Source organism: Suncus etruscus, chromosome 19, assembly GCF_024139225.1.
Source record: "Suncus etruscus isolate mSunEtr1 chromosome 19, mSunEtr1.pri.cur, whole genome shotgun sequence".
In the NCBI taxonomy this organism is placed as follows: Eukaryota; Metazoa; Chordata; class Mammalia; order Eulipotyphla; family Soricidae; genus Suncus; species Suncus etruscus.
This window is the reverse complement of record NC_064866.1, coordinates 19,943,395-19,970,009: the sequence shown is the minus strand read 5'-3', so window position 1 is coordinate 19,970,009 and position 26,615 is coordinate 19,943,395. Positions and strand designations below refer to the sequence as shown.

Below are 26,615 nucleotides of genomic sequence, written 5' to 3'. Positions count from 1 at the left end.
CACTGCCAGATGTGACCAAAAAAAAAAAAAAAAGAAGCAGCAGCAGCAGCTAGGATATATGTCTTTTACCAAACACACTTAATTGTCCCAAACTACATAAAGCTGTTAAACTATCACAAAGTTGTCTTGGAAAAACATACTTTTACTTTCATATTAAATATTCAATACATAAAGATGTTAGTTCTTCCAAAACTGATAAAGATTAAACATTCCTAAAAAAAAACTGCAACAAGATTTTTCATATAGGTCATATTGTTCTAAATTTCTATTTGGAAGAGAAAAGGAATGTATTCCTAAGATGATTTTTTTAAGGCAGAAAATAGAAAAACTCATTCTTCTGATATTAAAACTCACAATGTTGATATGGCAATCAAGAGAGTATGGTATTTGTAGAAGGATATACACTCATATCAATGGAACAGAATAAAGAACAAAGTAATATTGTCAACCAAATATTACTACCTATTTATATAAACAATATAAAGTTTCTTTCCTTCCTTCTTTTTTTTTTATGGCTTTTTGGGCCACACCCAGTGATGTTCAGGGGTTTCTCCTGGCTATGCACTCAGAAATTGCTCCTGGCTTGGGGGACCATATGGGATGGTAGAGGATCGAACCGCGGTACATTCTAGGTTAGCCCATGCAAGGCAGACACCCTACTGCCTGAGCCACCGCTTGGGCCCCAAACAATGTAAAGTTTCAATAGAGAAAAGACACTCTTCAGTAAATGCTACTGGAAAAACTAAAAATATTTGAAGAAAATACTGAATTTTTTACAAAAGTTAGCACAAAATAAATCATACATCTAAATGTAAACAGATAACCTAACTTAAAAAATAAAAAATATGGGGATATAAAACTAACAACTCTTGAGTTTTATACTAAAAACATGATCTGAAAAAGTGATGTATTGAAGTTCATCAAAATATAAAGGTTTTGTTCTGTAAAAGCACACGTGCATATATAAAGAATTCTCAGAGCTCAGTAAGTGGTTCACTGGTTCACTTGCAGGTATGAAGCCACAAATTCAGTTCCCAGAAACCTCCTATATTTTCAAGAGTAGCTTCTCCCATTGTGATCCCAAATATCACAAGTGTGACTTCCAGAGCACTGCAACCAAATATGTGACTCCCATTAAAACATAGCAACAATACATGGGAAGAAAGGAAAATAAGAACTTTAGGGGCCAGAGAGGTGGTGCTAGAGGTAAGGCGTCTGCCTTGCAAGTGCTAGCCTAGGACAGACCTCTGTTCGATCCCCCCGGTGTCCCATATGGGCCCCCACAAGCCAGGGGTGATTTTCTGAGCTCATAGCCAGAAGTAACCCCTGAATGTCAAACAGGTGTGGCCCAATAAAAAAAAAGAACTTTAAAAATAGACAAAAGAAAAGGCAATAGTATAGCAGGGAGGATATTTGCCTTGCATACAGCCAATCTTGGTTTGATCCCTAGCATCCTTATGGTCCCCTTTAACTTACCAGAACTGATTTCTGAGTGCAGAGCCATGAGTTATGCCTGAGTGCTGCTGGGTATGCCCCTGCTCCACAAAAAAAAATTTTTTTTAAATAGGCAAAAGACAGGGATAGAGTCAGTTCACCAAAAAGACACAGAGATGGCAAATAAATATATAAATAAAGAATTGCTCATTATTGCTTACTAGAAAGTTGCACATCAAAACTGCAACAGTCACTACATGCTCTCAAAATAAACAGAAAACATGACACTACCAAATGATGGCAAACTGAGAAAAATTTAATCACTCATACATTCCTGGTGAGAATATAAAATTATTCAATTACTCTAAATTGCAGTTAACAGTTTCTTATAAAACTAAATATGGGGGTGAGGGCTGGCATGATAGCGCAGCAGTAGGAAGTTTGCCCTGCATGTGGCTGACCCAGGACTGACTGCAGTTTGATCCCTCGCATCCCATATGGTCCCCCGAGCCAGTAGTGATTTCTGAGTGCATAGCCAGGAGTAACCCCTGAGCGTCACCATTTGTGACCCCCCCCCCCCAAAAAAAATCACAAAACAGCCTAAATATGTCCAAGGATCAGAGAGATAGTACAATAGGTAGGGAACGTGTCTTGTACACAGTTGACCTGAGTTTGATCCCTGACATCCCATATCACCCCCTGAACACTGCTAAGGATAATTCCAGGTGTGGCCCAAAATAAAACAAATTTTAAAAAAATTTAATTTAAAAAATAAAAATGTTTCACCAAAGCCTGCAATTTTATTTTAGGCATTGTATCAGAGAAATCAACATTTATATTCACACACACACACACACACACACACACACACACACACACACACAAAAACTGTATATAAACATTTAGAGCATTTGAATTCACAATAGCTAACTCAAAAATAGTACTATATCCTTCAAAGATGAATGGTTAGAAAATGGTCCTTTCATACCTTATAATTATAAGGTATAATTATAATTAATTAATATCAATAAGTATTAATATTAAATATAAGTAAACATGAATAAAGAATATTAATAAATAATTTAAATTACTCAGCCATAAAAAGTTTGAGTATGAGATTGTTGATCTATACCAATACCTGGATGAATCTCTAGAAACATATATTGAGTGGAAAATGCCAAGGCCACAAAAAGGGGGGGAGAGGGGGCCCGGAGAGATAGATGGAGGTAAGGCAATTGCCTTGCATGCAAAAGGATGGTGGTTCGAATCCCAGCATCCTATATGGTCCCCCGAGCCTGCTGAGGGCAATTTCTAAGCGTAGAGCCAGGACTAGCCCTAGTGCTGCCGGATGTGCCCCAAAAGCAAAAGAAGAGAAAAGAGAGGAGAGGAGAGAGGAGGAGGAGGAGAGAGGAGGAGGAGGAGGAGGAGGGGAGGAGAGGAGAGGAGAGGAGAGGGGAGGAGGAGGAGGAGGGGAGGAGGAGGAGAGAGGAGAGGAGAGAGAGGAGAGGAGAGGAGAGGAGAGGAGAGGAGAGGAGAGGAGAGGAGAGGAGAGGAGAGGAGGAGGGGAGGAGGGAGAGGAGGAGGAGGAGAGAGGAGAGGAGGAGGAGAGAGGAGAGGAGAGGGGAGGAGAGGGGAGGAGAGGGGAGGAGAGGGGAGAGGGGGAGGGGGAGAGGGGAGAGGGGGAGGGGGAGAGGGGGGAGAGGGGAGAGAGGGGAGAGAGGGGAGAGAGGGGAGAGGGGAGAGGGGAGAGAGGGGAGAGAGGGAGAGGGGGAGAGGGGGAGAGGGGGAGAGGGGAGAGGGGAGAGGGGGAGGGGAGAGGGGAGGGAGAGGGGGGAGGGGGAGAAGGGAGAGGGGAGAGGGGGAGAGGGGGAGGGGGGGAGAGGGGAGAGGGGAGAGGGAGGGGGAGGGAGAGGGGAGAGGGAGAGGGGAGAGGGGGAGGGGAGGGGGAGGGGAGGGGGAGGGGGAGGGAGAGGGGGAGGGGAGGGGAGGGGAGGGGAGGAGAGGGGGAGGGGAGGGGGAGGGGAGGGGAGAGGGAGAGGGGAGGAGAGAGAGAGGGAGAGAGAGAGGAGAGAGGAGAGAGGAGAGTGGAGAGGAGAGGAGAGGAGAGGAGAGGAGGAGGGGAGAGGGGAGAGGAGAGGAGGGAGGGGGAGAGGGGAGGGGAGAGGGGAGGGGAGGGGAGAGGGAGGGGAGAGGGAGGGAGGGGAGAGGAGGGGAGGGGAGGGAGGGGAAGGGGAGGGGAGGGGAGAGGGGAGGGGAGAGGGGAGGGGAGGGGAGGGGAGAGGGGAGAGGGGAGGGGAGGGGAGGGGAGAGAGGAGAGAGGAGAGGAGAGAGGAGAGGAGAGAGGAGAGGAGAGAGGAGAGGAGAGGAGAAGAGGAGAGAGAAGAGGAGAGAGGAGAAGAGAAGAGAAAAAGAAAAGAAAAATGCCAAAGCCTACAGACTCTATATTCTGTGACTGTGTACCTAACATTCTTGAGATAATAAAAAAAAAAAGAAAAAGAAAACATAGTGTGGGGCCTTAGGTTCTGAACAAGGGGGGGATGACATTTTGTAAAGGACTACATGTTGTAGACATTTCTCCTTCTGAAGCCTTAATTTCCATTAACACTGCCCTGAGATACCTGGCCATACCAGGTATGGTAGCCTATCTGGAAAGGGCACGAGGAAGCAGCAGGAAGGTATCCTGGACAACAACAGACAACCGTCTTTAAGATCATCAGAAGCTAGAACCTCTTCATCCCCTCCCTAAATAATTTTGGCTTTGTGACCTTGCCAAAAATTGATGCTTCTGGGGGACAGCACTGCTAGTCAATTTAGGGCTTGTGGCTGACAGAATAAAGTCTTGCTTTTTAATTCTGTGATCTCTGGACCCTAACACAGAGAACAGACTAACAGCTGCTGAAAATTAAAGAAGGAACATGGCAGGAGGAACATTTTAAATGTGGCTATACGCAAGCAATGTGAGGGATCCCTCCGGTGAGACAAATGTTCTGAGTGTTTACTCTGTTCATGTCATAGTCTTGAGCATACTGGCAGAGTGATAGTACAGCAGGTAGGGCAATTGCCTTACAAATAGTTGACCCATTGGGGCTGAAGAGATAGCATGGAGGTAAGGCGTTTGTCTTTCATTCAGAAGGTCATTGGTTCAAATCCCAGCATCTCATATGGTCCCCTGAGCCTGCCAGGAGCGATTTCTGAGCCTGGAGCCAGGAGTTACCCCTGAGCACTGCCGGGTGTGACCCAAAAACAAACAAACAAAATAGTTGACCCAGGTTTGATTCCCAGCACAACATATGGTCCTCTGAGCCCACAAGTGATCCTTGAATGCACAGCCAGAAGTAAATCCTAAGGACTGCTAGGTGTGACAAAAATAAATAATAATAGGGACCTGAGAGATAGCATGGAGGTGGGGTATTTGCCTTGCATGCAGAAGGATGGTGGTTCGAATCCCGATATCCCATATGGTCCACCGAGTCTGCCAGGAGTGATTTCTGAGTGTAGAGCCAGAAGTAACCCCTGAGCACTACTGTGTGTGACCCCCCCAAAAAAAAAACCCAAAAAAGTAATAATAAAAATAAGTGTTTAAATTAAATAAAAATAAAAAACAAAATAAAGTCAGTGCCCTAAATGTGATATTATGCTGTAGCTTTGTTAGCATTTAAATAAAATGTTTAAGTAAAGTAACCAAAACTGCTTATAGAAGCATGTTATATTACTCTATAATTTTCTCAAAATTAAAACTGCAATTAAAAAATATATGTCATGGGCCAGGGAGATAGCTGAGGACTGGAGCAAAATTTCAATTCCTAGCACCACTGACTTTCCCCAAATACCTACATGATCTATCTCTCACTTCTTCAAACTCTTTACACTAATCTTTTCCATGACCCTTCCCACCAACACCCTATTTAACTTTTTCATCTCTATCCTAATCTTTCCTGCCACCTGCTTTATTTTTCTGCACAGCTACTATTATCATCAAAGAAACAGCAACATTCATTTATCTAAACCCGCGATCGAAGCGATAGCACAGTGGTAGGGCATTTGCCTTGCACAGGTCCAACCCCAGATGGACCCCAGTTCAATTTTTCCAGCATCCCATATGGTTCCCCCAAACCTGACAGAAGCAATTTCTGACAGCAGAGCCAGGAGTAACCCCTGAGCACTGCCAAATGTGACCAAAACCCCCACAGAGACACTTATCTAGTCCTATGTATATATGTGTCTCTGTATGTGTATACTCACATATACCCAACGTACTCACTCCACCATCAGTCACAAATTTATCATTTTTGGAAGGAAGAAAAGGTCTGAGGTCATACCCAGTAGTTTCATGAGCTATTTCTGGCTCCTTGCTTGGGAGACCACATGTAGTCTCAGAGAACAAACCAAGGTGACTATATGCAAAGCAAGTATCTTACCTCCTGTAATGTAATGTAATGTCCACTGACACCCCAACTATAATTATCTTGATTATTTAAATATTAAAAAACCTGACAAAATTCTATACCCAATCTTAATAAGCCCTCTCAACAAAGTTAAATAAAATATCTATTTCTGGGGTTGGAGTGATAACATAGCAGTAGGGTGTTTGCCTTGCAGCCCATACGATCCCCCAAGCCTGCCAAGAGTGATTTCTGAGTGTAGAGCCAGTAGTAATCCCTGAGCACAACCGGGTGTGACCCAAACACCAAAAAAAAAATTTTTTTTCTCTTTCTGGTGAAAGTCACCAATGAAAGACCCATAGCTAATACCAGATGGAGTGATAAAATCCAAATATTTTACACCCTAAGATCATGAACAAGATTATCCATTTTCACCTAGAATACTGTACCCAGCAAAACTCACTTTCCGGTTTGACAGAAGAATACATGGTTTCACAGACAAAAAACAGCTCAGAAACTTTATAGACTCAAAACCAGTATTAAGAGAAAAACTGAAAGACCTAATTTAAAACAAGACTAACCAAAAGACACACCAAATTTCGATATAAAGATGGCATTAAATCCCAGGACAATTCTTTCTCTCAACGTCAATGGACTAAATGCACCAGAAAAGAGACAGAGAGTGGCTAAATGGATCAAAAAAACTCAATCCAACCTTCTGCTGCCTACAAGAAACACACCTGAATAGACAGAACAAACATAGACTCAAAATAAAAGGCTGGAGAAAAGTTATCGAAGCAAACAACACCCATAAAAAAGCTGGAGTGGCCATACTAATATGAGATAATGCAAACTTTATACTCAGGAAGGTTGTAAGGGACAAAGATGGACATTTTATATTAATCAAGGGGTATGTAGAGCAGAAAGAAATAACTCTCCTAAACATATATGCACCAAATGAGGGGACAGCAAAATATTTAAAACAACTGTTGACAAATCTGAAAAACAATATCAATAACAACACAATAATTGTGGGGGACCTCAACACTGCTTTGTCAACACTGGATAGGTCAACCAGACTGAAACCCAACAAGAATATACTAGACCTGAGGAGAGAAATGGAAGAAAGAGGCCTAGTGGATATATATAGGACACTCCATCCCCAGAAACCTGGATACACATTCTTCTCCAATGTACATGGGACATTCTCCAGGATAGACTACATGCTAGCACATAAAACATACCTCCATAATATCAAGAGGATAGAAATTTTGCAGACTACCTTCGCTGACCACAAGGCTCTGAAATTATTTGTGAATTCCAAAGGGACTCAGAAGAAAAACTTTAACACCTGGAAGTTAAACAGCCTCATACTCAATAACCAGTGGGTCCGAGATGAAATCAAGAAGGAAATCAAAAGTTTCCTGGAAACAAATGACAATAAAGACACAAACTATCAGAACTTATGGGACACAGCAAAAGCAGTACTGAGAGGAAAATTTATAGCTTTGCAAGCACACATCAGGAAGGAAGAAGGAGCTTACCTGAGTAGCTTAATGACACAGCTAATAGAACTAGAAAGTACTCAACAAAAGGACCCAAAAATAGGAAGACAGAAGGAAATAACAAAGCTGAGAGCAGAAATCAACGAAGTGGAAACCCAAAAAACAATCCGAAAGATCAACGAAAGCAGAAGTTGGTTCTTCGAAAAAATAAACAAGATTGATAGACCACTGGCAAACCTAACAAAGAAAGAGAGAGAGAGAAACTTGATAACTCGTATTAGGAATGAAAAGGGAGAGATCACTACTGATATGACAGAGATTCAAAGGGTAATCAGAAACTACTTTGAAAAAAACTATGCCACTAAAAATGAGAACCTGGAAAAAATGGATAAATTCTTGAACTCTTATAATCTTCCACGGTTGAAGGAAGAGGATGTAGCATATCTAAACAGCCCCATCACCATTGGTGAAATAAAAATGGTAATCAAAAGTCTGCCCAAAAACAAAAGCCCAGGCCCAGATGGATTCACTAATGAATTCTTTCAAACTTTCCAAGAGGAACTACTACCAATCCTGGCAAGACTCTTTCATAAAATTGAACAAACGGAAACACTCCCAAACAGCTTTTATGAAGCCAACATCACCCTAATACCTAAACCAGACAGACATGCTACGAAAAAAGAAAATTACAGACCAATAGCGCTGATGAATGCAGATGCAAAGATCCTCAACAAAATCCTGGCAAATAGGATTCAATACCTCATTAAGAAGATCATCCACTACGATCAAGTAGGTTTCATCCCAGGAATGCAAGGATGGTTTAACATCCGTAAGTCTATCAACATAATACACAACATCAACAACAAGAAAAATAAAAACCACATGATTATATCAATAGATGCAGAGAAAGCATTTGACAAGGTCCAACACCCATTCTTGATCAAAACTCTCAGCAAGATGGGAATGGAAGGAACCTTTCTCAATATAGTGAAGGCCATCTACCACAAGCCAGTGGCAAATATTATCCTCAATGGAGAAAAACTAAAAGCCTTCCCTCTAAATTATGGCACAAGACAAGGCTGTCCTCTCTCACCACTCCTATTCAACATAGCACTGGAAGTACTTGCTATAGCGATTAGGCAAGAAAAAGATATCAAGGGAATCCAGATAGGAAAGGAAGAAGTCAAGCTCTCACTGTTTGCAGATGACATGATACTCTACTTAGAAAACCCTAAAGACTCTACCAAAAAGCTTCTAGAAACAATAGACTCATATAGCAAGGTGGCAGGCTACAAAATTAACACACAAAAACCAATGGCCTTTCTATACACCAATAGTAATAAGGAAGAAATGGACATTAAGAAAACAACCCCATTCACAATAGTGCCACACAAACTCAAATATCTTGGAATCAACTTAACTAAAAATGGGAAGGACCTATACAAAGAAAACTATAAAACTCTGCTCCAAGAAATAAGAGAGGACACGCGGAAATGGAAACACATACCCTGCTCATGGATTGGCAGGATTAACATCATCAAAATGGCAATACTCCCCAAGGCGTTATACAGATTCAACGCTATCCCTCTAAAGATACCTATGACATTCTTCAAAGAAGTGGATCAGGCACTTTTGAAATTTGTTTGGAACAATAAACACCCTAGAATAGCTAAAGCAATCATTGGGAAAAAGAATATGGGAGGAATTACTTTCCCCAACTTTAAACTTTACTACAAAGCAATAGTTATCAAAACAGCATGGTTTGGAATAAGGACAGACCATCAGATCAGTGGAATAGGCTTGAATACTCAGAAAATGTTCCCCAGACATACAATCACCTAATTTTTGATAAAGGAGCAGGAAATCCTAAATGGAGCAAGGAAAGCCTCTTCAACAAGTGGTGTTGGCACAACTGGATAGCCACTTGCAAAAAATTGAACTTAGACCCCCAGCTAACATCATGTACGAAGGTAAAATCCAAATGGATTAAAGACCTCGATATCAGACCCCAAACCATAAGATATATAGAACAACACATAGGCAAAACTCTCCAGGACATTGAGACTACAGGCATCTTCAAGGAGGAAACTGCACTCTCCAAGCAATTGAAAACAGAGATTAACAGATGGGAATATATTAAGTTGAGAATCTTCTGCACCTCAAAGGAAATAGTGCCCAGGATACAAGAGCCACCCACTGAGTGGGAGAATCTATTCACCCAATACCCATCAGATAAGGGGCTAATCTCCAAAATATACAAGGCACTGACAGAAATTTACAAGAAAAAAAAACATCTAATCCCATCAAAAAATGGGGAGAAGAAATGAACAGACACTTTGACAAAGAAGAAATACAAATGGCCAAAAGACACATGAAGAAATGCTCCACATCACTAATCATCAGGGAGATGCAAATCAAAACAACAATGAGATACCACCTCACACCACAGAGAATGGCACACATCACAAAGAATGAGAACAAACAGTGCTGGCGGGGATGTGGAGAGAAAGGAACCCTTATCCACTGCTGGTGAGAATGCCGTCTAGTTCAACCTTTATGGAAAGCAATATCGAGATTCCTCCAAAAACTGGAAATCGAGCTCCCATACGACCCAGCTATACCACTTCTAGGAATATACCCTAAGAACACAAAAATACAATACAAAAATCCCTTCCTTACACCTATATTCATTGCAGCACTATTTACCATAGCAAGACTCTGGAAACAACCTTCAACAAACGAATGGCTAAAGAAACTGTGGTACATATATACAATGGAATATTATGCAGCTGTCAGGAGAGATGAAGTCATGAAATTTTCCTATACATGGATGTACACAGAATCTATTATGCTGAGTGAAATTAGTCAGAGAGAGAGAGAAAAACGCAGAATGGTCTCACTCATCTATGGGTTTTAAGAAAAATGAAAGACATTCTTGCAATAATAAATTTCAGACACAAAAGAGAAAAGAGCTGGAAGTTCCAGCTCACCTCAGGAAGCTCACCACAAAGAGTGATGAATTTAGTTTGAGAAATAACTACATTTTGAACTGTCCTAATATTGAGAATGTATGAGGGAAATGTAGAGCCTGTTTAGAGTACAGGCAGGGGTTGGGTGGGGAGGAGGGAGATTTGGGACATGGGTGATGGGAATGTTGCACTGGTGATGGGTGGTGTTCCTTTTATTACTGAAACCCAAACACAATCATGCATGTAATCAAGGTGTTTAAATAAAAAAAAATTAAAATATGAAAATTAGGGCCAGAGGGATGGCACAGTGGTAGGGCATTTGTCTTGCCTTAGGGCATTTGCCTAATCCAGGACCGACCTGAGTTCAATGCCTGGCATCCCATATGGATGCCAAGTCTGCTAGGAGCAATTTGTGAGTACAGAGCCAGAATTAATTCTTGAGAACTACCGGGTGTGGCCCCAAAACCAAAATAATAATAATAATAATGTTAAAAGCCAGCAAAAAAAATTATGTGTTCATTATAAGATATACAGCACATATATTTGAAAATGGGCTTATATGTAAAGAACCCCTACAAATCATTGATAAAAAAAAGTGTATTTAAATGAAAAAAAGCCCACACAGGACAATTAGGTATACAAAAAGTTGTTTGGTATAATCAAACATGTCAAATCTTTTTGGGTGTTCTATATCTTATCATGGGTTGTTGTAGAGAAATGTATTTTTTTCTTCTGGTTTTTGGGTCGTACCTGGCAGCTCTCAGGGTTTACTCTTGGCTCTATGCTCAGAAATCATTCCTGGCAGGCTCGGGACCATCTGGGATGCCGGGCTTTGAACCACCGTCAATTCTGGGTAGGCCGCTTGCAAGGCAAACACTCTACCACTGTGGTATCTCTCCGGCCCTGAGAAATGTATTTTTAAAAAACTTATCAAATTAAGACCTTTGCATTTTATTAAATATAAATGACATCTTGGCTTTTAAAAAGGGACATGAATTGAGTAAGTGGAGTTAAAAAAAAACCAAAAACAAAAACATTATGAGAGCTGCGTGATAGAACAGTGGGTAGGGTATTTGAGCCCTGGAATCCCATATGGTCCCCCAAGCTTGCCAAGAGTGATTTCTGAGTGCAGAGCCCAAGTACGGCTGGGTGTGGCCAAAAACAAAACAACAATTAAAAAAAAATTGTATTTTGGGCCCAGAGAGATAGCACAGCGGTGTTTTCCTTGCAAGCAGCCAATCCAGGACCAAAGGTGGTTGGTTTGAATCCCGGTGTCCCATATGGTCCCCCGTGCCTGCCAGGAGCTATTTCTGAGCAGACAGCCAGGAGTAACCCCTGAGCACCGTGGGGTGTGGCCCCCAAAAAAAATTGTATTTCCAAATACCAATGTTAAACAATTAGAAAACAAAATCTGAAAATGTTCAATTTAATAATTTCCAAAACCTAGAAATAAATATTCTAAAGATATGTACTGGAAGTACATATATTTTTAATTTAATCACTATGAATTACAAAATTACAAAGATATCTGTGACTTGATATTTCAGGCATACATTATTTCAATACCAATTCCTTCACCAGTTTCCACTATTCTCCACCAATGGCCCCAGTTTCCCTCCCACCTCCAAGCACAGAGGCACTTTTCCCCTCCCCTATTATCCTAGTGTTCCCTTTCCTAACATATCCCCCACCCCAAGATTAAAATTAAGGTTCCTATTGAAAACCAGTTCTACTGATCTTTGGTTTTATTTCCTTTGGGCACTTGATATAGAAGTATTTATTAGTTGAGAAAAAATAATAGAGAAAGAAAATCCTGAATAAGTGTTGTAGACAACTCAGTGGCAGAGCATGTGTGTGTGTGGCTCTAAATAGGATGCCCAGAACAAAGAAGGAAGAAAGAGCAAAGGAGAAAGTGAGGAGGAAGAGAGGAAGGAGGGCACAAAGAAAGGAGGAAAGAGAGGAAGAAATGGAGGGAAAGGAAGGAAGGAAGGAAGGAAGGAAGGAAGGAAGGAAGGAAGGAAGGAAGGAAGGAAGGAAGGGAGGGAGGGAGGGAGGGAGGGAGGGAGGGAGGGAGGGAGGGAGGGAGGGAGGGAGGGAGGGAGGAAAAGGGAGGGAGGGAGGAAAAGGAAGGAAGGAAGGAAGGAAGGAAGGAAGGAAGGAAGGAAGGAAGGAAGGAAGGAAGGAGGAAGGAAGGAAGGAAGGAAGGAAGGAAGGAAGGAAGGAAGGAAGGAAGGAAGGAAAGGAGGGAGGAAAAAGGAAAGAAGGGAGGGAGGAAGGGAAGAAGGAAACACTCCCAAGGATTAAGAATTTTTCTGTTTTGGGGGTGCTAAACCAACAGTACTCAGGACTTACTCTTTCCTTGGCACTCAGAGATCATTCTTGAACTCCAGGGATCATATGTAATGCTGGGGACTGTACCAGTCAGCAGATTGCAAGGCATGTGCCCTATTTGCTGTACAATCATTGCAGGCAAAAACTTATCTTTTAACCATGACAATGATGACACTGACATACTAGCCTCAAGAAAGGCAAAGAAATAGTATGTAATAGCTCATGTGTACAAAACTTGTTTCTAATGAAAATGGCACTTCATAAAGGTGGTCTTCATAAAAGATATGATTTTACAATAAATCATGCTATATCAATTAGTGTTCTCACATGAGGGGAAAATGATACCATCTCACAACATAATTTTCTAAAGTAACTCTTGATGAATTACACATCTACATATGATAAAAAATCACAATTGTTCATTAAAAATATATTCATACTTTGCCATTGATAGAGATGCTTTAAATAGACCACAAAAATATTACCTTTTTAAAATAAAAGATTAAACTGAATGCATCAAAATTAAATTATACTCAAATTTAAATTAAAAACATTCTAGAGTTGAAGGTACAAAACAAGTAGGGTGCTTGCTTTTGCATTACCTACTCAGGTTCAATCCCCAGAACTGTATCTGGACTCCAGAACAGCACCAGGAGTTATCCCTGAGCACAAAGCCAGGATTAAGTCCCAAGCACCACTGGGTATGAAAAAAAAAAAAAAAAAAGAAAAAGCACTATTAAGATCAAAAAGGTAAATCAGGGCCAGAGAGATAGCACAGCTATAGGGTGTTTGCCTTGCAAGCAGCTGACCTAGATGGTGATTCGAATTCCGGCAACCCATATGGTCCCCCCTGAGCCTGCCAGAAATATTTCTGAGCATGTAGCCAGGAGTAACCCCTGAGCACCATCAGATGTGCCCCCCCAAAAAAACAAAAACAAAACAAACAAACAAAAAGTCCTATCCTCTGTATTCTCTCTTTCTGGAACCCACAATTCAGACTTTGCCAACACTGGGACCTTTGCATACTCCAAGTCCCAATCTTAGAAAATTCTTTCTAGACCATTCAATGCCAACGGCACTCCTGCAACCCCATACCCCCACCCCAACTCTACTTCCAGTCTCTGCTGCTTTATCACCATTAGAAATCATTTGCCTAAGAATTCATAGACCTGTTTGCTAAGCCTGGGCTGCTTTCATAGTAATATTTGTACTCTGGAGGTCAAATATTCATGGAAAACTTATGATGAAGCCAGAGAGAGTCTATGGGGATATTAAAACACTTGCCTTGGACATAGCTAGCTCAAGTTCAATCCCTGATATCACCTGGTCCTACAAATACTGCTGGGTGCAACCCCCAAGCACAGATCCAGGAGTAACCCCAGAGGCTTGCTGGATATAACCCCCAAACCCAAGGAAAGCAAAAACTTATTGCATTGACTGTTGTATCCTAGAACAAAGAACATGCCTAAAAGAGTAGGCACCTGACCAATAAATTCTGTCAACATACTAAGCATTGACTTTTGATGTGGCATTTGTCAAAATATAGGCATGATATTAAGACAGAAAGAATCAAGTTTACAAGGTTCTGGGGTCAGCTATTAAACTGGGGTCAGATGCATGCAAGACAAGTGATTTAATCCTATATTATATCTCCAGCCCAATCATGGCAGGTTGTTTATGAATAGAACCTAGAGAGAGGCAGAGGAAAGAATTATCATTTAATGAGTCCAGAGTTGATCTGTTATTATTTACGAATAAAGATATTGGGAAAATGAAAACATTTAGAACCGTGCTTAAATTAATGCAAACTATAAATTAATACAATTTCACCATAACAGCATGAAGACCTGCTATCGAATTGTATACCTCAAAATGGTCCAAATAGTATCTATTAGAGTGTGTATATTTAGCCACCATAAATAAGATAAAATGCTTCCAAGAAAAAATTTTGAAAGGAAGTCATTGAGAGAAAGAGCAAAGAACAAAGAAATATACATAATCACATAAAGCAAAATACCCCTCTGGTGCCACTTAGAGGCACAAAGCAGATCAAATCAGACTGCTACCTTTCAAGGCAGGATGTTTGGGAGTAAACAAGCAACCAACAGAGACATATATCCTGGCTGCTTCCAAAATAATATTGCCTCAAAAATGTTCTGATGTGAGTTCAGTAATGACGGATCTCAACTCTTCACTCAGATCAGGAAGTCACTTTTGCTTGACTCATGCTAAACAAAATATTAGAATCTCAAAAACTTGGTGTCTATTCACATGACAAGCTAATCAAACTTAGTGCCACTGCCCTAGAACCTTCATTTCTTGCTATGATTGGGAGATAAGGCAGAGGAGGAGGCAGAAAGGTAGAAAGTGCAATTATATTCCATAGGAAGGACATGGGTGTACTGCCCTGAGAAAATTTGGGAACCTGGCCAAAGGAACCCCAATCCCCTCCTGTTGGGGCCATGTTGCCAAGTATAGAGGGAGAGCAGTCGATCCCTAAAGGCTAAAATACTTCCAAAGATGTAAAGACACTGATGACATGTCTCAGAGAACCAAATTTAGGAATGTTCTGGGATTTCTTGCTTGTTTTCTCATCTAAAACATTCTTTCCATTTCAGAAAACAAATGGGACACGCAGCAGCTGACAGGCATACAACACAGAGCTAAGTTAGAATCACACAATATGTGAAGGAGAGAAAATGAGCACAGGATCTGATAAAGATGAAAGCCTGAAAAAGAACAGAATTATTTTATAAACCTTAAAAAGTCTGTCTTCTTTTTTGTTGTTGCTAAAAAGAACCGAGTCTTATTTTCAGACTATCAACTAGTATGATTTCTAAATTTAGAAGTATTAAGTTGGTTGAAATATTTTTTAAATTTTTACTGAAGTATCATAGTTTACAACGATATTAGAATTATTATTTATAGATGCAGAGCACCACACAATCTCTCCACCATCCACAATTATCCCCACAGTTCTCCCCCAGTCCTGAGACCTATTATCAATCATATCTCAGAATTTGATTCCATTGGAGAGGGTTTAATCCCTTAGAGTGATAGCTTCATAATGGTCCTATTCTTTGTTGTTTTCCTCCCTGTGCATTCTTCATACATCTGCCCCACATTTTTTGAGACTTCGTTTCTTATATTTCCCCAGAATTAGTAATTGAAATAATTCCTCTACAGGCACCAAGTCTTTTAACCATTTTAAATGCTTATAGGTTACATGTGAGATATTTTGGGAAATTTGCAGTCATTTGTCTCATCCACATGAGATTATTTAATAAAGGGGCCCAGGGAATGCTCAACAGAAGCAACTGCCATGCAAGCATAAAGCCGTAAAATGTATCCCTGGTACTACCCCATGAACTGAGAGTGACCTCATGACACTCACTTGTTTTTTGTTTGGGGGGATACATTCAAAAATGCTCAGAGCTACCCCTAGGCTTTACATTCAGGATAACTTCTGGTAGGATCCAATGCAATGCTGGGATCCAATGCTGGGCAGTTGCATGCAAGGCAAGTGCTTTATCTCACTGAACAATCTCTCATGTATTTCTCAATTGTATTTTAGGTGCTATGATTTATAATACTGTTATTATTGTTTTATGCATACTTATTCCAACACCATATCTTCCAACAGAATAACCTATTCCTCCATCACTATCTCAGGGTCTTCCCACCCCTACTCACGTACCCTACTGCCTACCCCTCATCCTTCCCATGATAATCTCAGTTCTGTAGACTAGTTCTCAAGTGATTTTTTTTTCTTCCCTTACTATGCTTTTGTAATTGTAATATGAGAGAAATCATTTTGTTTCTATCCCCTTCCTTCCAACTGACTCTACTCAGCAAGATACCGTCCAGATCCATTCACATTGTAATAAGTTTTATAGGTGTTTTATATATCTTGGATATTAATCCCTTGTCAGATGGTGTACAAATACTTATTAAGTCTGTGGAGTGTCCTTTTAATTATGGGCATCATTTTCTTTGCAGTTCAGAGTCTTTTTTTTTTTTTTTTTTTTTTTTTTTTTTTTTTTTTTAGTTTTTGGGTCACACCCGGTGGTGCTCAGGGGTTACTCCTGGCTGTCTGCTCAGAAATAGCTCCTGGCAGGCACAGGGGACCATATGGGACACCGGGATTTGAACCAACCACCTTTGGTCCTGGATCGGCTGCTTGCAAGGCAAACACCACTGTGCTATCTCTCCGGGCCCCAGAGTCTTCTTAATTTGATATATCTTTGATGTAGCCCCATTTGTTTCGGTTTGTTTGGCCAATGGCATTGGATTTTTGAAGATGCCTTTAGAGTTTATGTCAATTTGTGACTCCACAAACATAAGCCTGTGGTTACATGAGATCTCTGATACCAACTGTGTGAGTTGTGTGTGAGTTTACTAACTTAAGTATTCAACACTTGGGGGCCGGGTGGTGGCGCTAAAGGTAAGGTGCCTGCCTTGCCTGCGCTAGCCTTGGACGGACCGCGGTTCGATCCCCCGGTGTCCCATATGGTCCCCCAAGCCAGGAGCAACTTCTGAGCACATAGCCAGGAGTAACCCCTGAGCGTTACTGGGTGTGGCCCAAAAACCAAAAAAAAAAAAAAAGTATTCAACACTTGCTGAACATTATAATCAAGTGTGTACAAGGCCTCGTCACTGCAGCAACAGCAAAGGAGAAACAAAGGAGGGGTGGTGATTTAAGGTGAAAAGGAGAGAATAATTTGGAAAAAAATTCTACTGAAAATAGAGCCATCCCAGCATAAAAAAGAAAAGGAGAAATAAAATTTTAGTTTGTTATCATTCAGTTACATTCCAGAGCTGGACCTAAATTAGTTAATGGTCATCTTATCTTCCCATTCTATGACCAGATAAACTGATGGTACTTCCTAAAATGTTAATAAAAATCCAAGAGAAAGTGGCCAAGAAACAGCACAATGGATAGATTTGCACATACTAGGTGAGCACCCAAATAGGTAAGGATTCCTGGCACCCAGCTCATCATCACTGAGCAATGCCCTCAAGGACCCCAGGACAAAATCAGAGGCCTACAGATAAGCCCCAGACCCATAGGCCATGAACAGCATTGTATCCTTAAACCATCCTGGCTAGTCAGAAGTTTTTGATGGAATTATGGAGCCCCTAAACACCACTTGAGCGGTTGTACACCCACCTCAAAGAAAAAAAAAGTGTAATATTTCCAAGTTAAACTCTCATCTTGAGGCAGGGATTAACAAAGAATAAGTTAAAGTATGTATATGAGTGAGTGAATAAGTGAATTTATAAGTATTCTTCTAAATAGTAAGTATAAAGTTAACAGTGGTTGACCCCGGACTTCAACCCAGATCTCTTTCTTCTTTGGTAATACATACAATGCACTATATTAGCAGTTCCACTGTCAGAAAAGCAATGTCACTAAAATCACTCACTGACCTTAGTTGTGTGGTATTTTTTTTTTTGTTCATTGTGCTTTTAGACATGCAAACAAAAGAAAAGAATGAAAAGTGCCAAGTGGGATGACATAAGAAAATTGCACTGTAGCCAGATCACACATAAGAAAATGACAGGAAAAAGGTAGGCAGAGGAGGCTCTGTGATTTTCTTCTCACTCTCACCTGATCCAAGAGATATAAAAGGTACGAAGTTAGAATGCATTAGCTGTCAAATCAATAATCTTCCACTTGAAGCACAAGATTTTCTAACAATGCAGTCAATTTTTTATCCCCATTGGCCTTATAATGTCCACCATCTGGGGAAAACACTGCAAAAACGAGTGTTATGGAGTGGGCCTAAAATGAAAGCACAGGTAGATAGGGAGCTTTCCTTGCACATGGATGACCTGGGTTCAATCCCTGACACCACATATAGTGTCCTGATCCTGTCAGAAGTAATCTGTTAGTACAGGGAGGAAGAAGAAAGAAGAAAAGAAAGAGGGAAGGAAGGAGGAGGGAGGGAGGGAGGGGGGAGGGAGGGAAGGAGGAAGAAAGAAAGGGAGGAAAGGAGGGAGGGAGGGAGGGGGAGGGAAGGAGGAAGGAAGGAAGGGAGGGAGGGGGGAGGAAGGAAGGGAGGGAGGGAGGGAGGGAGGAAGGAAGGGGAATGACAGAGACAATATACTTACTCTTCCAGGAAGTGTTGCTGGGGTCCTATGATAGAGCCAGGCCGGCATATTCTGATCCAAGCAATTATTTCAGAGTGTGTGAACCTGTAATGCTTCATGACATAACAGGCTATCAACGTCCCTGTTCTTCCAAGACCAGCTGAAAGGTAAGAGTACAAGTTAAAAATAAAGCAAAAGCAACAACGAAAACAATGAGTTCAATCCTGCTCCAGAGCAGCAATAGTCTCAAGTATGAAGCATGATTTTTTTTTTTTTGTGGTTTTTGGGTCACACCCGGCAGTGCTCAGGGGTTACTCCTGGCTTCATGCTCAGAAATTGCTCCTGGCAGGCACGGGGGACCATATGGGACACCGGGATTCGAACCGATGACCTTCTGCATGAAAGGCAAACGCCTTACCTCCATGCTATCTTTCCGGCCCCGAAGCATGATTTTTGAACTGAGGTTTGATGCACTGCATTTTATAAAAAGGAAAAATGTTGCAAAAACCATTCCAACTCCAGGAATCATTTTAATGGTTAATATGGTTTAAAAAAATCAATAAAATAATATATAAAAACCAGAGCAAGGACTTTGACAATGGTCAGGATGAACCTGAAGTCCAATGAAAATAACTATCATTGGGAATGTCAACTTACAACATATTTACTATATTTTTCACTCTATAAAATAAAACGCACATAGTTTTTAGATAAGAAAAACAAGCAAGAATAAAAATATTCTAAAGCAAATGGTGTACTAAAATATTTAATAAACTATAACAGAATAATATTTCAACCCTGTTAAGTGAATAGCAGTCAACATGATATTAAGAATCATTATGACTGTGATTAAGAAATGGAGAGAGTTTAAGTTTCAAGTACACTTCTAGTTTTCTGGGAAGCCCAAAAATTCCTCATCACTAGTCAGAATTTATGAAGCTCATTTGCTCATGAAAGCTCTATATGTGACGGTGAAAGTGTGTTAACCTGATTGCTCATACTATGTGGTATGTCTGTGCAATAAAGGGGGCATCACACTGCGGATGACAAGTGGCTAGTTTCTGCTCTTCTCCCATGCACTTGGCTCCAAGAGGCATTCGCTCCATAAGATGCACAGACATTTCCCCCCATTGGGGGTAAAAGTGCATCTTATGGTATGAAAAATATGATATCTTCTTCCTGGGGTCTCCGACCTTGGTCCTTGATCCCAGAACCAGACTGAGATGAATGTGGCCCAATATAACTATACAACTGATTATGTTATCATGCTATTTTTTAAAAACCTATAGACCAAAGTGATAGTAGAGTAGGTAAAGAGATTGCCTTGCATACAGCTGACCTGGGTCTGATCCCCAGCAGCCTGCATGGTGCCCTAAGCACCACCAGGAGAGATTCCTGAGAGTTGAGCTAGGAATTAAACACTGAGCACTGCGGGTTGTGGCCCAACAATATACAACCATACCCCTCACAAATATATATATATACACATATATATATATATACATATATATATATTTAAATAATATCTTTATTCATGCACCATGTTTACAATCATGTTTGTAGTTGGGATTCAGTCATAAAAAAACGCACCCCTTCACCAGTGCAACCCTTTTATATAGCTAGATTTTAATAGTTATTTTAGGGGACCAGAGAGATAACAAAGCAGTAGGGCATTTGCTTTGCATGCAGCTGACCTGGGTAGGACCCGGTTCAATTCCCAGCATCCCAGCCTGCCAGGAGCAATTTCTGAATGCAGAGCCAGGAGTAACCCCTGAGCACCACTGGGTGTAGCCAAAAAAAAAAAAAAAAATCCAACCAATCAAGCAATAAAATAAATAAAATAAAATGATCATTTTAGATTTACTTAAGGTTTTAAGAGAGGGAACAACAGAATCAAAGTTAGAAGGTGACACAAAAGAGGATCCTCAGTTCCAAGCAATCGAGAATTATTTTAATACTTTCTCTGGCAGGTGCTTAGCCTAACCTTGGCTTCAGTCCTTGTGCGACCAAGGGGAGTTCATTATTTGCTGAGTCAGCCCATGGCAACTGATGACACAGCTATCTGCAAGGCCTGGTGCTGCCAGCAACTGGAATCATGGTGGCAAAATCAAATAGACACGCTCCTCCCACAGTGAGCAAATATTGAAAGCCAAGCAAACAGTCTTTAGCTTCATTTGCATGTATATTTTTTATGCAAACCATGTGCTTAACCACTAAGCTATAGCCTCAATTTAGTTATCTTTTGTGCCAAAATCATTTCTCTATGTTGAACTTAATCTGCTATATAAGAAACAACAACACAATTAGGGACTGGAGCGATGACACAGCAGTAGGACATTTGCCTTGCATACAACTGACCCAGTACAGACCACGGTTCGATCCCCTGGAGTCCCATATGGCCCCCCAAGCCTGGAGTGACCAGGTGTGACCCAAAATTTAAAAAAAAAAATCACAATTAGAAATTATTTACATGGATTAAGGTGTTTCCCTTGCATGTCCCAATCATAGTTCAAGCCCAGGCTTGGTCCCCCAAACACCTGAGCCAAGAATAAGCCCTGACCACTGAAGAGTTTAGCCCAAACCCCTCCCCAACTAAATAATAAAGAGATTATTTTCAGGAGTCTCAGGGATAGGATATCGATAAAAGCATGACCTTTGCCAACATAAGGCCCTTAGTTCCATTCTAAACTACCACATCTGTACTGAGCTCAAACCAACAGACTTTTTGGTTGTGACCTCTGGCACTGCAGCAATTTCTGGGACTACAGCCACACAGTGTGAAAGCACGACAACCAAAGGCTGTGACCTTTAGACAGTGCCACAACTAAAAAGATGTATGAGCATTGTAGCCAGACACCCTTTATGAGCACACATGCCAGCACCATGGTTAATGGAGTGCAAGCCCTATGAGAAACTCAGCTGAGTGCCAACCCCATAGTCCAATATGCCAAGTCCAAGCAAGCACCAACCAGGCACATGGTGACCTTTGGTCCAAGACAGCCGCAAAAGGGCAAACCATATGTGACCTCACATGTCAACACAGCAACAACAGAAAGCAATGGGAAGAAAGATGAATTGTTTTTGGAGGTCACACCCAGCAGTGCTCAGGAATTGCTCCCAGCTTGGTGTTTATGAGGTCACACCTGGCAGTGTGACTGTGGTGGGACCATGTGATACTGAGAATGCCTGTACCAGGCCTTCCACATGTAAGTTGTGCAAATGGAACTCTTTTCCAGCCCAAGTATAATCCTTTTTTGGTTTTTGGGCCACAACCAGTGATGCTCAGGGGTCACTCCTGGCTATGCATTCAGAAATCACTCATGGCTTGGGGACCATATATGGGATGCTGGGGATTGAACTGTGGTCCATCCTAGGTCAGATGCCCTACCACTTGTGCCACTGCTCCAGCCCTAATCGATATTTTTAAAATGACTTTCAAAGAAGTATTGATTAATATCAATTTTTTCAAGTGTTTTCTCCCATAAATTGTTAGGTATGTTTTTTCTGCAGAGAAACCAAAGTAATAGGACACTGCATTTTAGTCAAGTACATATGTATAAGTCTTACATATGCACATACATATCAATCTTATGTATGCTTTCTCTTTTACCAGAATATATTAAAAAACTTAATCAAACTTTAGGTTCTCAAATATAGTGACTGCTGCTAATATAGTAAAACTGAGGCCCAAATATACTCAGATTAGTATAAGTGAATGTGAAATCTAGGACTAACACCCACCCCCTGTAATCTCATTCATTTGGGAGGGGTTAGGCCTCACCCCAGTGGTGCTCAAAGAGTATTCCTGACTCTGTACTCAGAAGTCACTCCTGGGGCCGGAGTGGTGGTGCAAGCGGTAGGGCGTTTGCCTTGCATGTGCTAACCTAGGATGGACCACAGTTTGATCCCCCAGCATCCCGTATGGTCCCCCAAGCCAGGAGCAATTTCTGAGTACATAGACAAGAGTAGCCCCTGAGTGTCACCGGGTATCCCCCCCCCAAAAAAAAATAAAAATAAAAATAAAAAAGTCACTCCTGGCAGACTCAAGGGACTATATGGTATGCTGGGAATCGAACCTGGGTCCATCCTGGGTCAGCCGCATACAAGGCAAACACCCTACTGCTGTACTATCACTCCGACCCCTGTAATATCATACTACCACAGAGTTCTTTCCATTTTTGCTCATCCATTCAATCCCCATCCTACATGTACTGACCAGGCCAGGAAGCTCTGGCATAAATGCAGAGTTAGAAACAAAAGGACCCAAGATACATGTCTTCTAAGCAGTATGTGGAACTAAATCAATGATACTTATTTACACGCATTTTTGAATTCTTTCCATACCTATCTTCTTAAAATTAAGTCAGGCACTATTCATTTTTATTTACTAATTATTACTCATGAGCAAAGCACAGTGCTGAGTTTTTCCCCACTATTTAAGAACATCCTCCACAAGAGGGAGAAAAATGTCAAGTAATAGAAATCGCCAGAGTTTGCCTTGTATTTAACCAACCTGGGCTGGATTCCTGGTTTAGCATCCCATATAAGCATCCCAAGCCTGCCAGAAGTAATTTCTAAGCACAGATTATTAAGAGCTCATGTGCTCACTGGAGATTAGAGATCCCAGATACGTTGTGATTACACTTGGCACATACAAACAGCACTGGGGACTGAATTCATGGCCTCGTGTTGCAAGGCAGGTTCTTTCAGCCACTGACATCCACCAGACCCAAGTCTCTTTTTTGCATTATTAAGGCCCAAAGTACATAGGCTAAAGAGATGTACAGAAAGCAAGGCACTCGTCTTGCATACAGTTGACTCCAATTTGATTCCTAGCACTGCAAAAGGTCTGTCCCCTAAGCATACCAGAGACCAGAGCTGAGCACAGAGGCAGGGCTAACACCTGAGCACCCAAAAATGAGAACAAATTCCCACCAAAAGTCCAACAGTGCACAAGCCTAAATATAACATTCATATGACCAAAAAAGCTACTGTCAGGTCTGGAGAGATAATACAGTGCATAATGCATTTGCATGTATTCAACCTGGGTTTAATCCCAGCATCCCATATGGTCCCCTGAGTACCACCAGGAGTGACTTCTGAGTACAAAGCCAGGATTAAGCCCTGAGCATCACAGAATGTAACCCCCCCCCAAAAAAAAAAGTCCTACTGTCCTCTTATGACCTATTAATATCTGAAGTTTCCCCTCAGAACTGATTTCTAATTTCTTGTGCCATCAGAATTTTTTTGGCGAGATTAGAAAGTCTATGAAAAGCTGAAAATAGCCTCCACCAATACACAGGATTCTATTCCTTTGTGGTTTAACTAATAGCATATAATTAATACTAGACATATTCTTTAGATTTTAGACCCCTGGGTGTGGTCTTAAAAGAGAGAGAGAAACTTTTTGACCTCCCAAATTCTTGGAAAATATACAGTATTTCAGCAAATATAAGATACTATCATGTGTAGGAGAATAAAACCAACTATTACTTAAGATTTAGTATTAAAAAATAAATTAATAGAATAGAGTTGGGGTCAAAGATATAGTACAGGGTGTAGGGTACTTGTCTTGCACACAACTGACCCAAGGTTTGATCTCCGGCATCTGCATATGGTTCTTGGGTACCCCCAGAAGTAATTCATGAGTACAGAGCCAGGAGTAATCCCTGAGCAATACTGGGTATGGTCCAAAACAACAACAACAAAAAAAGAATGGCATGTGGTCTAGTCTAAGATATATTCTCATTTCATAACAGTGGAAGAGATAGTTCTCTAAACAGAGTTCCTCAACCTTTTTTATTTCCATTATTGTCCCCCAAACCTCTGGGCTTTCCCTCCAATTATCACTTACAAAACTGTATTGCCCGCAGATTCAAGGAATCTGTTTGCATGGTGAACATAAATCCATGCTTTACACAGAGTATACTGTTTTCACCTCCCTCCACAGAAAAAAAATTTCCTCCTTGATGGGCATTCCTCAGGGCTAAAAATACAGATCAAAAATACAAATAGGAGGTGCCGGAGAGATAGCATAGGAGTAAGGTGTTTGCCTTGCAAGCAGTGAACCCAGGACCAAATGTGGTTCAAATCCCAGCATCCCATATGTTCCCCTGTCCCTTCGAGGAATGATTTCTGAGCAGAGAGTCAGGAGTAACTCCTGAGCACCGCCAGGTGTGGCCCCCAAAAAATATACAAACGGGTCAGAAAGACAGGACAGGGTGGATATCTGCCCTGCCTAGTTCAACTGCTGTGTACCCCATATAGTCCCCATCACTACCAAGAATGATCCCTGGGCAGAGCCAGGAATAGTCCCTGAGTACTGTCAGGTTTGGACCCAAAACTCAGATAAATAAATAAAAACATAATATAACCAAATTCATGTTCATTGATACCCTTATCCCTTCCACTCTTCCTTTCCTGTGAACCTTTTCTTTTAAAAAATATTGTATTTACACTGATCAGATGGAGAAGGTATGCCTGAAAAAGAGAGGGAGTGGGAGGGGAGGGAAGAAAAGAAAGAGTGAGGGGGAGAGAGAGAAAGGAAAGAGAGAGTTTTCATCTGGAGTACCCCATGTCAAACAATTGTGGGGCTCCTCAGAGGTCTGACAAGTAACTGTGTTACTCAAGCAACAGCTAGACTGCTTGGAACTTTCCAGCTGTTCCTGAGGCCTTCCTCTAAGCACCCGAGTTTGTTCTCCTTTCAGAGAGCAAAGGGCCTTGGCAGTCTTTTTTTCACAACTGCCCTGTCCCCATGACAGATCTGGCTGCTTCCCTACTTGTCTGTCTGTCCGTCCATCTGTCTGTCTCAACCCAATAACATGTGGTGCAGAAATTTTTCAGATCTCTCTGAAACTAAATTCTCTTCTCTCTCTCCCCCTCTTCCCCAATAATATGTGGTACATAAAATTTTCAAATTTCTCTGAAACTAAAGTCGTTTCTCCCTTTTCAAGGGAGTCTCTAATTTAAATCCATAAAAAGAACCTACTTAGTACCTTAGCATTCAATAGTTAGAACCTCTTACCACAATTCAACAAAATAGGAACGTGTCGCTAAGTTTCTACAAAAAAACCTTAACCAATTTTTTAAGTGTCATAATTAAAAGGTTCCCTGGGCACAATACGAAAGGCACAGAGAATTAGGTCTATTTATTCCAAGCGAAACATTAACTGCCATACTGTGCAGGCAGTTATCACAGGCCAGAGACATTGTGATGTTGCCTTTTTCAATCCCTTTCATCAGCCAGAGAAGGTGAGCTGCAGATATGGAATCGCTTTAATACCTCAAGGTGTAAATCTAATAAAGTACTATAGATAGTACTTTAGATTGAAGCCTGATTATTTATTCTCCTCTCTCAGCGGTTCCCTAAGTACATTTGACATAGGATAAGATTCTTCCCTCGCCTTGTAGTTTAATTAAAATGCACAGTTCAGTGCTGCCTGAATTCCCAGAAAATTAAGCTGACTTAATTAGGAGAGATGTCAAAATAATTAACAGGCCTATAGCAGATAAGTATACTATTAAAAGCAATACTGTTGTAATTAATTCAAAGGTGTAATCCTTATACAAGAATCCATGGGCCGAAACAATAGTATGTATAGTGGGTAGAATACTTTCCTTGCACACTGCCTGACCTGGTTTTGATCCCCTGCATCCCATGATGGTCCCCGAGGAGATACAGATAAAAAACAAATCAAAAAGTACACCCCCTTGGGAGTCAGAGAGATAGCATGGAGATGGGCCATTTGTTTGCCTTGCACGCAAAAGGACTGTAGTTCGAATCTCGGCATCCCATATGGTCCCCTGAGCCTGCCAGGAGTGATTTCTGAGCCAGGAGTAAACCCTGAGAGCTGCTGGGTATGACCCAAAAACCAATAAAAAAAAAAAAAAGTACACCCCCA

General features: G+C 41.2%; 1 protein-coding gene across 1 annotated transcript in view; it reads right to left on the bottom strand.

Moving 5' to 3' along the window:
- The window catches only part of CDC14A (cell division cycle 14A), a 191,442-nt gene that overhangs the window by 30,536 nt on the left and 134,291 nt on the right, over positions 1–26,615 (bottom strand). The window contains 1 exon segment of the mRNA XM_049765598.1: positions 18,736–18,874. Coding sequence (XP_049621555.1) covers positions 18,736–18,874 — 139 coding nt within the window.